The 12,002-nt window shown below is 44.7% G+C and overlaps 1 protein-coding gene across 7 annotated transcripts; it reads right to left on the bottom strand.

Annotated features, from left to right (window-relative positions):
- Positions 1-541: 541 nt before the first annotated feature.
- On the bottom strand, positions 542-11,766 carry FNDC8 (fibronectin type III domain containing 8). 7 transcript variants are annotated; one of them, XM_087939930.1, is made up of 6 exons: positions 11,457-11,766; positions 9,826-10,011; positions 7,741-7,862; positions 6,280-6,630; positions 3,676-3,888; positions 542-2,321 (listed from the first exon to the last, which is right to left on the bottom strand). In XM_087939930.1, exons 3-6 carry the CDS (start codon positions 7,741-7,743, stop codon positions 2,208-2,210), a joined length of 681 nt encoding a protein of 226 aa, XP_087796056.1. In that variant the 5' UTR covers positions 7,744-7,862; positions 9,826-10,011; positions 11,457-11,766; the 3' UTR covers positions 542-2,207. The 7 variants fall into 7 exon arrangements, with proteins under 7 accessions (XP_087796056.1, XP_087796054.1, XP_026574640.2 ...); XM_087939928.1 differs by lacking the exon at positions 7,741-7,862; XM_026718855.2 differs by lacking the exons at positions 9,826-10,011; positions 11,457-11,766 and adding an exon at positions 9,135-9,817.
- Between the last annotated feature and the right edge of the window lie 236 nt (positions 11,767-12,002).

Below are 12,002 nucleotides of genomic sequence, written 5' to 3'. Positions count from 1 at the left end.
TTGTGACCTATCCCAGCCAGCCCCTGGGGATGTCGGTTAGCATTTCCCTAGCCAAATGCTAATTGGACCTATTTCTCAGCAGCTAGACAAATACATAATGTTAGACCGAAAGAGACGGGCCACAGGAAGGGCACTGCTGGTTAATAGTAAGCACTCTATGTAACCTGTTTTAATTACATGGCCTACTAATTGTGGAAATGCCTCCCGGGTGCTAAGTAGCTCTGAAGTGTAAGAAACCTCTGTTTCTTTTCTCCCCCTTCCTGCGTCTCCAAGTTTCCAAGCTGCCATATTGTTTTCTCTCATCCTTGGCATTTTTCTTAAGTGCCTCCCACCTGTGGGCAGGTGAATTGCCCATTCATGAGGCCCTCCAGTCCATAGCCATTAAAACCAGCTTATTATTCTTTGGATCACATTCCAAACTCTTAAGTAGACTTGCACAACACAGACTAAACTGGAGCGACAGCCATACTAGCGGTACAACTGAGGGAATTGCATAGTTACTGTGCATTTAAAAAAATAAAATAAAGACAACTTCCACCAATTAAAAGACTTTAATTTTTTTTTTGCTTCTTTGACTCAAAATGCATTCTCTGTTTCTGACTTTACATGAATCTTTATCTCTCTACAATCTATAATGTACATCTACATCTTCCAATGGAAACTTGAGTTCACTGTTCAGAGTTCAGGAGAGTCCATGAGGAATTTAAAAAATCAAAATGGAGTTGGTGATTGAAAAAAAAAAAAAATACGTGGACCAAAATTGAGGTTCAGTATTGCTGTTAAAAAGATCAAATATCTACTATAGGGATCTATTTGACAAGAAATAATAAAAATTCGCTTCAAAATCATTGTTCACAGATTTGGAAAAATACAATTGCAGATATTTTAATGTGGAGAAGGTTGAAATTGTCATCGTAAAAAGGACTGTAGTCTACAAAAGCTTAACTTTGTGCTCCAAAATATTTCCTTTTGAAAATCAAAAATAAATATTAGGTAATTGGCAGAAACAAGTAACACTTTGGCTCCTGAAATAAAAGGCTGGGTTAAATTCAAAGTACAGGGCAATACTATAACAATAAATATATTTTATTAAACAATATAGTTAAAAATGTTCGAAACTCTGCCTCTTTTTTTACTCATGTGACAGGGCAGGGCTTTGTTCACATAACTACTGGCACCATTTTAACATTTTTTTTGAAGCCCACTGCAAATGCTCTGTCAGCCTTCATCCCATAACAGAAACTAACCTTAAAATTCTTGTACTTTTCTCCATCGTTGTTGTTTGTCAAAATATAATTTGTTGATTCTCCTTGCTGGAGACCTAATGTTTTGACCATATTTTCTTAATCCCCGTGTGGTTGTTTGAAGTCATTTGATGCTGCTTTTTCAATCATGTCCCAGGAGGATTTGGCCACACCATATAAAACCATCCCTCCCCCACAATTTTAAAGAAATAGAGACACTTATTGCAAGCCTAAAAATACTAATTGGTTTATCATGTCTGCTCTTTCACACTTCAGTTCTCCTATTGATATGAACTGGTCACCTGCATGGTTTGGTTTAGTTTACTTTAGTTTACTTTATTGTCATTGTACCTTGTACAATGAAATTAAATACCATCTTCAGTGTATATTATGACTGTGAAAATAAACACAAACACACATCCTTCACATTCTATACATTGAATTGAAACCCCCGATATTGCATTCATATTGCACTATACAGTAGAATTCAACAGAGCTACCTCCCTGGGCTAGAAGCTGTTTTTCAGCCTATGTGTCCTTGTTTTTATTGTCCTGTACCACCTGTCAGGTGGTAATAGTTCAAACAAAGGGTGCCCAGGATGAGATGGATCTTTGAGAATGTTTTGAACTTTCTTAAGGCAGCGGCAGCTATAAAGCTCTTCCAAAGAGGGAAGAGGGTAACCCGTGATCCACTGGGCAATGACATTAACCTTAATAATGTTAATGGTAAAAAGTAATTAATATCAACAACAAAAAAGATACCAGCAGAGTTGGTGGAACTCTCTGCTTTCTAGAAGTACAGTGAAGGGGAGAGGGGGAAAGCTAATTTGCTCAAAATATCTAGGCAGTAATTTGTGTGTGCAAATTTGCCAAGACTCCAAGTAACATACAGAGAGATGGAGAAGGACGGTGATCCTGGAGCAGGTCGGAGGTATCATCCTTTATTGCCTGGTGCAGATAATCTTAGGGAGATGGAATAAAGATAGTTTTCTTTTGGGATTTCCGATGCCTTCGCACAGTGATGGTAACAGGAGAAGGATCCAGGGGCATGCCTGCAATCGGTTGCATTGTGCAAAACTGCAAGAATCAACATTAAAGGTTCACTGTAATATTCTGCCCATTTTGCTTAAGTGGTATTCTCACTAAATTAGGAAGAACAGAAGTCAAACGTATAAGAGCTCATATATTGCAATGGGAATGCTTGGGAAGTTGCCTATTTTCCATTTCTATAAGATATCCGGAGTATATCTGGAGGATTCAGCAGCATGCAACTCTAATCCCATGCGTGCATGCATCCATCCCAGCCTATTTTCCCCTTAACCCATTGCACATTGACTGAATATGTTTCAGGTGTGGGTTGACTCCAATAACTAGGGGTTGAATCCCATGGCCTAGCCTAGCACATGGATCAAATCAGTGGGTTATTCAGCAAGGTATTGTTAATCACACATGGTTTAGTACACTTCTTCTCAACGTTGGCCACTTTAAGATGTACGGACTTCAACTCCCAGGATTCCCTAGTCTTGAAGTTCACGCCTCTTAAAAGTGCCCAGGCTTGAAATACACGGGTTTAATGTATTATGTGAGCCCCATTACTGAATATAATTCAAAATATCGTGTTAAGCCCTGAACCATTTGGATGACTTTGGATCACTCATGCCTTAGCCTAATGTATCTCACAGTATAATTGGATACCCTGTCTTGACATTCTAATAAGGAGGGCAAGTTAGAAATACGATCAATACATTTTTGGGGTCCCAAGTATTTGAGGAACATATTTGAGTAGTAGACAGTGTTAGGTTTATCTACCAGATTTGCTTTCAGGAGTGTTTTTCTGACTTTTTGGAGACCCAACATTATGCCAAGTATATTCACCGAGTCGTTGTGGCCTGTCGGCCGCCAGCCAACCCTTCCAGCAACCAAATCAGAAGTGGAGGAGGAAGCGTGGGAGTCAGGCTCAGCATCAGGGCAATCCCGGAGCTCTGAGGGGGGAAGAGGGAATGGAGCGGAGGGGGGGAGGCGGAGCCTGGGCCATCCATCAGCCCTCAGATGGAGAGTCAACAGCACCCAAGTTGGAAGTGGTTGATGAAGAAGTGGAGGAACAATTGAGACCAGGGCCTGACACGCAGATGCACAGAAGGCAGAGGAGAGGAGAGCAATGGAAATCCAAGGGCTGATCCCTGGGAAGAAAGAGCCACTGCTGCTAGCGAAGCCCCACCCTAGCTCTGGGGATAAAAGGCAGGGGGCGGAGTTGAGTAGATGTGGCAGGCAACTATTCGTCTACCTGCCGGACTGACGTCTTAGCCTGCAAGGGAAACTTTTTGCTGGGCCTGCTGGCATTCCTAATAAAGGAATCTTTTGAGTTCACATCAGAGGGTTTGTTGTCTTTGGGGATCTGGACCAGAACACCGAGCCCCAGAGCAGTATGTACCCTGTAAGGTGGACTCCACTTCCCTGTGCCTGCCACGTTGAGAGCTCTGACACGGATGACGTACACGGTGCCAGGAGTCAGGTTTTCCAAGTTCTCTTCTGTCTGTGAGCAAAACCAATGGATATCTTTCCCTTGGTCTTCTAGCTTAGCCTCCTGCAGCTGCAGCTCATAGAAGGAAATCAACTCCCCGTTTTGTGGGCCGGCCCAAGAGACCTGCATGGGAGAGACAACTTGACAATTTGTACTGGAACTCAACAAGCAGGGATCTAATTGCTTCCTGAAAAGTTGGGTTCACATTCCTTTTATGCTGGTGGGCAGTGGTAGGATTCAAATTTTTTTACTGTCATTTCTGTGGGCGTGGCTTGGTGGGCGTAGTGTGACTTGGTGGGTGTGGCAGGGGAAGGATACTGCAAAATCTCCATTCCCTCTCCACCCCACTAACCTGCTTTCCAGCTCTGTTCTCCTGTGCAGGGCAACCAAAGAAGAGTCAGCCAATCAGCTGGGACACGGGAGGCAGAGAATAGATGGATTTGGCGGGGCCAGTCAAAGATGGTATTTGCAGGTTCTCCGAAGTACTCAAAATTTCTGTTACCGGTTCTCCAGAACTGGTCAGAACCCGCTGAATACCACCTCTGCTGGTGGGGAATAAACTGGAACACTGCTAATGAAAATACACTTATTTCTCCTCAGTAAGGGTGAAAGAAATGGAAGAACAAAAATCAAGAACTGGACAAGCAAGTTCCCATGACTTTCCTCATTATAAATTTGACTAACTGAATTTTCTCTTCATCCTAAGCTATCCCGGGGTTCAATTCGTTGGTTCCTGCTGCACACTGTTAACTGTCAATCATGATTTATGGCTTAAATTATTATTTGAAGCAAATCACAGTTAAAAGGCACCATGGCTAAGTGCACTGTAGCACTCCATCCACCCAATCTGACAACTATGGCTTAGGCCTTTTTTAAAAAAAAGTTTATTGAAGCTTAAAAACACAAAAATAAAAAACTAAATATATGTATACAAATATAAAAAGTGCAGAAAGAAGAAACGTGGGTGGGGGAAGGGAAAGAAAATATAAAGAAAAAAAGAAACATAAAGAAAATGATTTCCCCCTTCATCAAAGTAAGTACAAACCATTTGAATAACATATCACTTTGTTTTTTCTTTGAAGACGTTTCGCTTCTCATCCAAGAAGCTTCTTCAGGTCTGACTGGATGGTTCAGAATAGAAGGATTTATATTTCTAGCAGACAGCTAGACATTTGCATTCAGTCAGAGCTGAAGAAGCTTTTTGGATGAGAAGTGAAATGTCTTCAAAGGAAAAAAAAAACCCCAAGAAAGTCCAGTTGCCTCCTGAAAAACCATCTTTGGAACAACCATGACCGGAAGGACTAAGAATCTCCATAGACAATTTGAATAGAAAATGATTTTCATCTTGCTGAGATATTATGTACCAACCAAAGGGAACGAAAGAAATGATTTCTCCCTTCATCAAAATAAGTACAAACAAGTTGGGTAACTTATCACTTTTTCTAACAGTTCAACTAAAAATTTCTTCATCCCATATCTCATCTTTTAAAACTAGGGCTTAGGCAGGGGCGGGGCTGCTGGGGGTTCGCAGGGGTTTGGGAAACCTCCCAAATCCCACTCCTGGCTGGCCCCGCCCAACCCGTCCCTCCCCTCCCAAGAGTCCCCATGCTGCCCGTTTTGGATGCAGGTAAGTGCAGGGCCCATGTAGAGACTCGGGGAGGGCGAAAAACTGGCCTCCTGGAAGTTCAGGAAGGCCAGAAATGGGCCCGCTTCCAGAGAGCCTCCGGAGCCTGGGGGGGCAAAAACACCCCCACCCGGCTGTGGTGCAGGAGGCTGACTAGGCCATGTCCACCATGGCCACGCCCACCCAGGAACCAGGCAGAGAACCCGTTGCTAAACTTTTTGAAGCCCACCCCTGGGCTTAGGGTTTGATGCAGAGGTGGTATTCAGCAGGTTCTGACCAGTTCTGGAGAACCGCTAGCGGAAATTCTGAGTAGTTTGGAGAACCAGCAAATACCGTCTCTGACTGGCCCTGCCCCCATCTATTCTCTGCCTCCCGAGTCCCAGCTGATTGGCTGGGGCTTCTTTGGTTGCCCTGCACAGGAGAATGGAGCTGCAAAGCAGGTCAGTGGGGTGGGGAGGGAACGGGGGCTTTGCAGTAACCTTCCCCTGCCACGCCCACCAAGCCACACCATGCCCACCAAGCCAAGCCACACCCACCAAGCCATGCCCACAGCTGATCGGTTGGGTCTTCTTTGGTTGCCCTGCACAGGAGAACGGAGCTGGAAAACAGGTTAGTGGAGTGGGGAGGGAACGGGGATTTTGCAGTATTCTTCCCCTGCCATGCCCACCAACCCTACCACACCCACCAAGCCACACCCACAGAACCGCTGGTAAAAACAATTTGAATCCCACCACTGGCTTGAGGGTATCCGAGAAACCAGCTGGGGGTGGCTTGCTCAACAAACAGAGGAGGAGGGATTTCTACCAAGGAGAAGTAAGCCCATGAGGAGAAATCTGGTTTCACCACATGCGAGTGGTGCAGTTTGTTCTGTCCCTGTGCAGGAGGCTCACTTTGGCATTGATGGTGCTGACCGTGTGCTCCTGGATGACGGGCTCTGGCGGCAACTGCACATACACGGGGGACTCGGACCCGCTGTCGGAGATGCTGGTCTCGCCGTCGCTCACATCCAAATTGATGAGGACGCCTTCGTTCTGGATGCTGCGCTTCGAGCGAGCGGGAAGAGGCTGGCGGGCTTCTTTCTGCGGGACCTTCATGCCAGCCAGGAGGTCATCCAAGGTGTGAGGCAGACTGCCGGTGGAGTAGAGGATGTTCTTGGAGTTCTCCATGGTGTTGCTCAGGCCATAGCTGGAGGTGTCGCTGCTGTCGCTGGTGAGCATCGAGTGGTTTCTGTAGAGCTGAAACTGAACGGAAGAAGAAGAAAAAGAAGAAGAAACATTTCCCCACCAAGAAGCAGAGCTAACTTCTTCTCCTACTTCTTCTGAAGCATCTGCAGGGGGAACAAAAAAGGCAAGATGGCAGATCCACCACATTTTTTTTGGACATGTCTAATACTTTGATTTCAGGGTCACAGCTGTTATTTTAATTATTTTGAACTTCCTTCCTTCCTTTCTTCGTTTTCTTCCATTCTCCCTCCCTCTTTTCTTTCTTTCTCTCTCTCAATTTTTCTTTCTCTCAATCTTTCTTTCTCTCAATCTTTCTTTCTAATCTTTCTCTCTCTCAATCTTTCTTTCCTCTCAATCTTTCTTTCCTTCCTTCTTTCTTTCCACCCTCCCTCCCTCTTTTCTTTCTTTCTTTCTTTCTCTTAATCTTTCTTTCTCTCAATCTTTCTTTCTTTCTTTCTTTTCTTCTTTCCTCCCACTCTCCCTCCCTCTTTTCTCTCTCTCTCTCTCATTCTTTCTTTCTCAATCTTTCTTTCTCTCAATCTTTCTTTCTTTCTTTCTTTCTTTCTTTCTTTCTTTCTTTCTTTCTTTCTTTCTTTCTTTCTTTCTTTCTTTCTTTCTTTCTTTCTCTTTCTCTCTCTCTCAATCTTTCTTTCCTTCTTCTCCACACAAGCTTTCCCCCAAGCTAAGAACCTCAGCTTGACTTTCTGTCCCCCTTCAGGGTCACACTTAAGGGAAGAAGCAACGGCACAACATCCAAAATAGTTATGACCAAATTAAAAATTGAGATTTGATCCAAATATGCTGAGCCAACAGCACGACTTAAGTCTACATTAGAAAGCCACCTTATGATCCAGTGAGATTTCTAGGCGAGCGAGTGTGGTGAGGTGGTGAAGGCACTGAAGTGGGTCTGTGAAGATCCAGACTGAGGGCCCCATTTGACCTTAGGATTCCATAGTTGATTTGGAGTCAGCCATTTGCAATTAGGCTAATCTACCTCACAGGGATGTTGTGGAATTAAAATAAGAGGAGTCTTGCCTAATTATACACCAGGTAGGGTGTAATTATAATTGTAAATAAAATATAATTCTCTCTTTTTTTTCCTCCCTGACTTAGCAATTCATCACTTACCATTTTCTAGAGGGGTAGGTCTGTAAGAAAGAAAATATCTGATAAAAGTTCTTTATTGCAAGTTATGTTGATATGATGATTAGCTCTGAATGTGTTTGGACTTTTGAGGTTGCAGCTGGTCACTGGAACGAGACAATGTGAACGCTTCAGATCATTACAATGGTAAGACTGCTAAGTTAGATACTTTTCAAACTTTAAATGTATTAATGTCCGAGTCCACAGAATTTAATTTTAGGATGTACATTCAGTTCACACTCAGGGCGATTGGTAGCAAATGATGCCACTTCCAAAACCACACGTGACCCATACCCATACACACGTGTTATCATGTTAGTACCATTCTTACATCATTGTGTACCCAAAACTCACTTCGGTATTAAATCATGGCATGTTATTATGCCACAGCACACATGTTCCATCTCCATGGAAAAGGAGGAGGAGGAGGAGGATGAGAAGGTGGCTGCCTATGGGGTCCTTGGTGATTTCTGAGCTTTGGCTGTTTTCTTGCAGATGTTTCCTGACCCAACTAGGGAATGTCATTAGTGCTAGAAGGGAGTGGGGTTTGTGAAGAGAAGGAGAGGACTGTGGATTTCCTTGGTGATCTCTGAGCTTGGTGGTTTTCTTGCAAACGTTTCATACCCAACATGTTCCCACTCCATGGAAAAGGACGAGGAAGAGGAGGAGGAGGAGGAGGAGGAGGAGGAGGAGGAGGAGGAGGAGGAGGAGGAGGAGGAGGAGGAGGAGGAGGAGGAGGAAGATGAAGAGGAAAGGAAGAATGGAAATGGGATGGAGGAGGAGGACGCCTATGGGGCTCTTGGTGATCTCTGAGCTTTGGCTGTTTTCTTGTAGATGTTTCATGACCCAACATGTTCCCACTCCATGGAAAAGGACGAAGAAGAGGAAGAGGAGGAGGAAGAGGAAAGGAAGAAGGGGAAGAGGAGGAGGAAGAAGGAGAAGAGGAAGGAGGGAGATTTGTAAGTCTACTATATATTCACACCAGCAACACTACTGGAATCCAAAACCGTTCTCTCTATCTCCCCTGCCCTGATAAAAAGGGCTCGTCGGAACTCCAACCTTGCTTTTCCAAACATCTCCTCTTCTTCTCAAGTCAAAAAGGTGGAGTAGACTTACCCCCGCCAGAGGCTTCAGTACTAACAGAAACAGCATCACCTTGAGAGGCTGTGGCTCTGGATACCTGGCCCAGAAAGGCCACTATTTGCTTATCTCTCATTATGCCACAGTGATGCCCTCTCCTATTATGACCAGGTGTGCCCATAAAGGACAGGTGTGTCCTCCAAAGTCTAAGACCTGGAGCCTTTCTTTTTTTATGTACACAGAGGAGGAAAGAAAAAAACATGCCGTCACACACACTCCATTGGAAATAAAGCACTCACACTCTTCGTATAATACACACTGCTGTGCCCCCAGGAGGTGCATTTTCTACCAGGATGCTCCAGGGTGGAGAAGAGATCTGTGCATCTGAAGAGTTGGTGTGGCACAATCATAGGAAAACCAGGGTGGGGGGATCCATATTCCTTCAGAGGTTTGTGAACTCTGCTTCTTACAGTCACAGCCAATAAAAGAAGCAATTTAGTAAGATATAAAAGACAATAGGCGGTTCATCCAGGATTCAACAATTATTAACCTCTTTTTACTTTGGCCCAGTGAATCACATGTTACTTTACAGATGTGCACTAGTGTTAGTAAATCTAAAGGTTCCCCTCGCACATACGTGCTAGTCGTTTCTGGCTCTAGGGGGCAGTGCTCATCTCCGTTACAAAGCCGAAGAGCCAGTGCTGGCTGTCCGAAAACGTCTCTGTGGTCACGTGGCCGGCATGACTAAACACCCGAAAGGGCACAGAACGCTGTTATCTTCCCACCAAAGGGGTCCCTATTTCTTGACTTGCATTTTTTAACCTGCTTTCGAACTGCTAGGTTGGCAGAAGCTGGACAAATAATGGGAGCTCACCCCGTTACGCGGCGCTGGGGATTCGAACCGCCGAACTGCCGTCCTTTCTGATCGACAAGCTCAGCATCTTAGCCACTGAGTCACTGTGTCCTAATGTTACCCAACCACTTACTTACCTTGAGAATGGATGCCGTGTTTACGCTGCTTTTGGCTTGCATCCCCTCTTCTCAGCTGCCTTCCCCATAGGTACAATTCCAGGTTCTACTCAGCTTTGCCTTTTCAACTGATGGCAAATACTCTGGTTTCATTCCATGAATAGTATGCTGGATTTTTAAACCTTCTGACTCAGAAGAATGGCTCGGCTAAAAAGAAACTTCCAAACGTCAAGAAAACAGTGGGGATTATTTGTTTATTACACTCATATAGATACTCACGTCACACAGGTGACTCTGGATGGCACACAAAATTATTAAAATAAGGATGCTGTTCAAATACCACAAAAACAGTTCGTGCCTCCAACACGGAGTACAGTATGATTGGTTTTGCCCCGTGAACTGATAACAGCCAGAAAAGCTAATACAATCCTTGGCTGAATAAACAGAGGCATCAAAACCACTTGAAGTATTAGTATCATTTTATAAAGCCTTGGTAAGATCACACCTGGAATATTGCATTGAGTTTTGGTCACTACGTTACAAAAAAGATGTTGAGACTTTGGAAAAGGTGCAAAGAAGAGCAACTAAGACGATTAAAGGCCTGGAGACTAAAACATATGAAGAATGGTTGCAGGATTTGGGCTTGGCTCGTCTAGAGAAAAGAAGGACTAGGGGTGACATGAGAGCAGTGTTCCATTATTTGAGGGGCTGCCCCAAAGAAGAGGGGGTCAAATTATTCTCCAAAGCACCAGAAGGCAGGACAAGAAACAAGGGAAATTAATCAAGGAGAGAAGCAACCTAGAATTAAGGAGAAACTTCCTAACAGTGAGGACAATTAACCAGTGGAACAGCTTGCCACCAGAAATTGTGGGTGCTCCATCCCTGGAGGCTTTTAAAAAGAGACTGGACAGTCACTTGTCTGAGATTGTTTAGGTTCTCCTCCTTGAGCAGGGGGCTGGACTAGAAGACCTCCAAAGTCCCTTCCAGCTCTGTTCTGATTCTTAATTTGGGAACTGAAATTTTTTGAATCCAGAAAATAGGCTTTATTTTGCCCTAGTTCTCTGTTTCTTTGCACAGAAAAGAATATCCCAATTAATAACAAATAACTAGTGCTAAATGGACCCCAAACCCTCAAAAGCCAGCAATTTCCTGGCCTATTTTCCCTGGTGAAGATCCTGTTCCAGGGCGTAGGTTGAGAACTGGTGGGAGATACTCTACGTTTGGCTCAGTTTTCCTTACTCTGTGCAAGGGACAAGTTCAGGGGGTTAAGAACGGCTGTTTTCTCGGCCACCCCTGCTTGAGCTTGCTTTCCCCCATTCCCTCCCCCTCTCCAGGTCAGCTTCCAACAGCTACCCAGGCTGGTTGCCCAGGTAATCAGTAACTGAGCATTCAGACCTCAGAGGTCTCTTCCCTTTTACGTCTGAAGCACATTTCCTGAACTTGCACCTGTTTTTCGAGGAGTGAATGATCCACGGACACCCTTCCGCTTCCCTGTGACAAATGGTTTATTTACTTTGGCTAGGTGCCTCCTGCCTCTTCCAGATCCCCCCACTTCTGGGTTCTCCTGTGTGGAAAATCTCACAGACCCAAGAGAAATCGGTGGGCTTCCCCCGCCCCCCGCCCCCCGACGTTCTCACCCCCGCCCCGAGTACCTTAACTCTGTTCCACTCGGTTAATCCAATTTTCTGGATGTGGATGACCATTCGATGGTGTTCACATGACAGGTTTAAGCAGGACAAAGCTAGGTTAGTGTTTAACTTACTATGGGTTGGGGAGCTTAGGGCACGGTGGAAAGTGAACTGGCACGGCTACGGTGCCATGACATCATTTACAAAACAGCTTAACTTGAGAGAGTCAGCCTACTTCCTGAGGCCCCCTAAAATACAGTTTGGATAGTTTGCAGTCCTGTCCAAGCTAATTTTCCTTTCCTTTCCTTCCCTTTCCTTCCCTTTCCTTCCCTTTCCTTCCCTTTCCTTTCCCTTTCCCTTTCCCTCTTCCCTTCCCTTCCCCTTCCCCTCTTTCCTTTCTTTTCCTTCCCTCTTCCCTTCCCTTCCCCTTTCCCTCTTTCCTTTCCTTTCTTTTCCTTCCCCTTCCTCTTTTTCCTTCCCCTTCTCTTCCCTTCCCTTCTTTCTTTTCCTTCCCCTTCTCTTTCCCTTTTCCTTCCTTCCCTTTCCTTCCCTTCCCCCTTCCAGAGAGTT

This window comes from Pseudonaja textilis, chromosome 10 (assembly GCF_049901715.1).
Source record: "Pseudonaja textilis isolate UNSWEBS1 chromosome 10, rPseTex1.2, whole genome shotgun sequence".
Lineage (NCBI taxonomy): Eukaryota > Metazoa > Chordata > Lepidosauria > Squamata > Elapidae > Pseudonaja > Pseudonaja textilis.
This window is presented reverse-complemented; position numbering and strand designations above follow the sequence as displayed.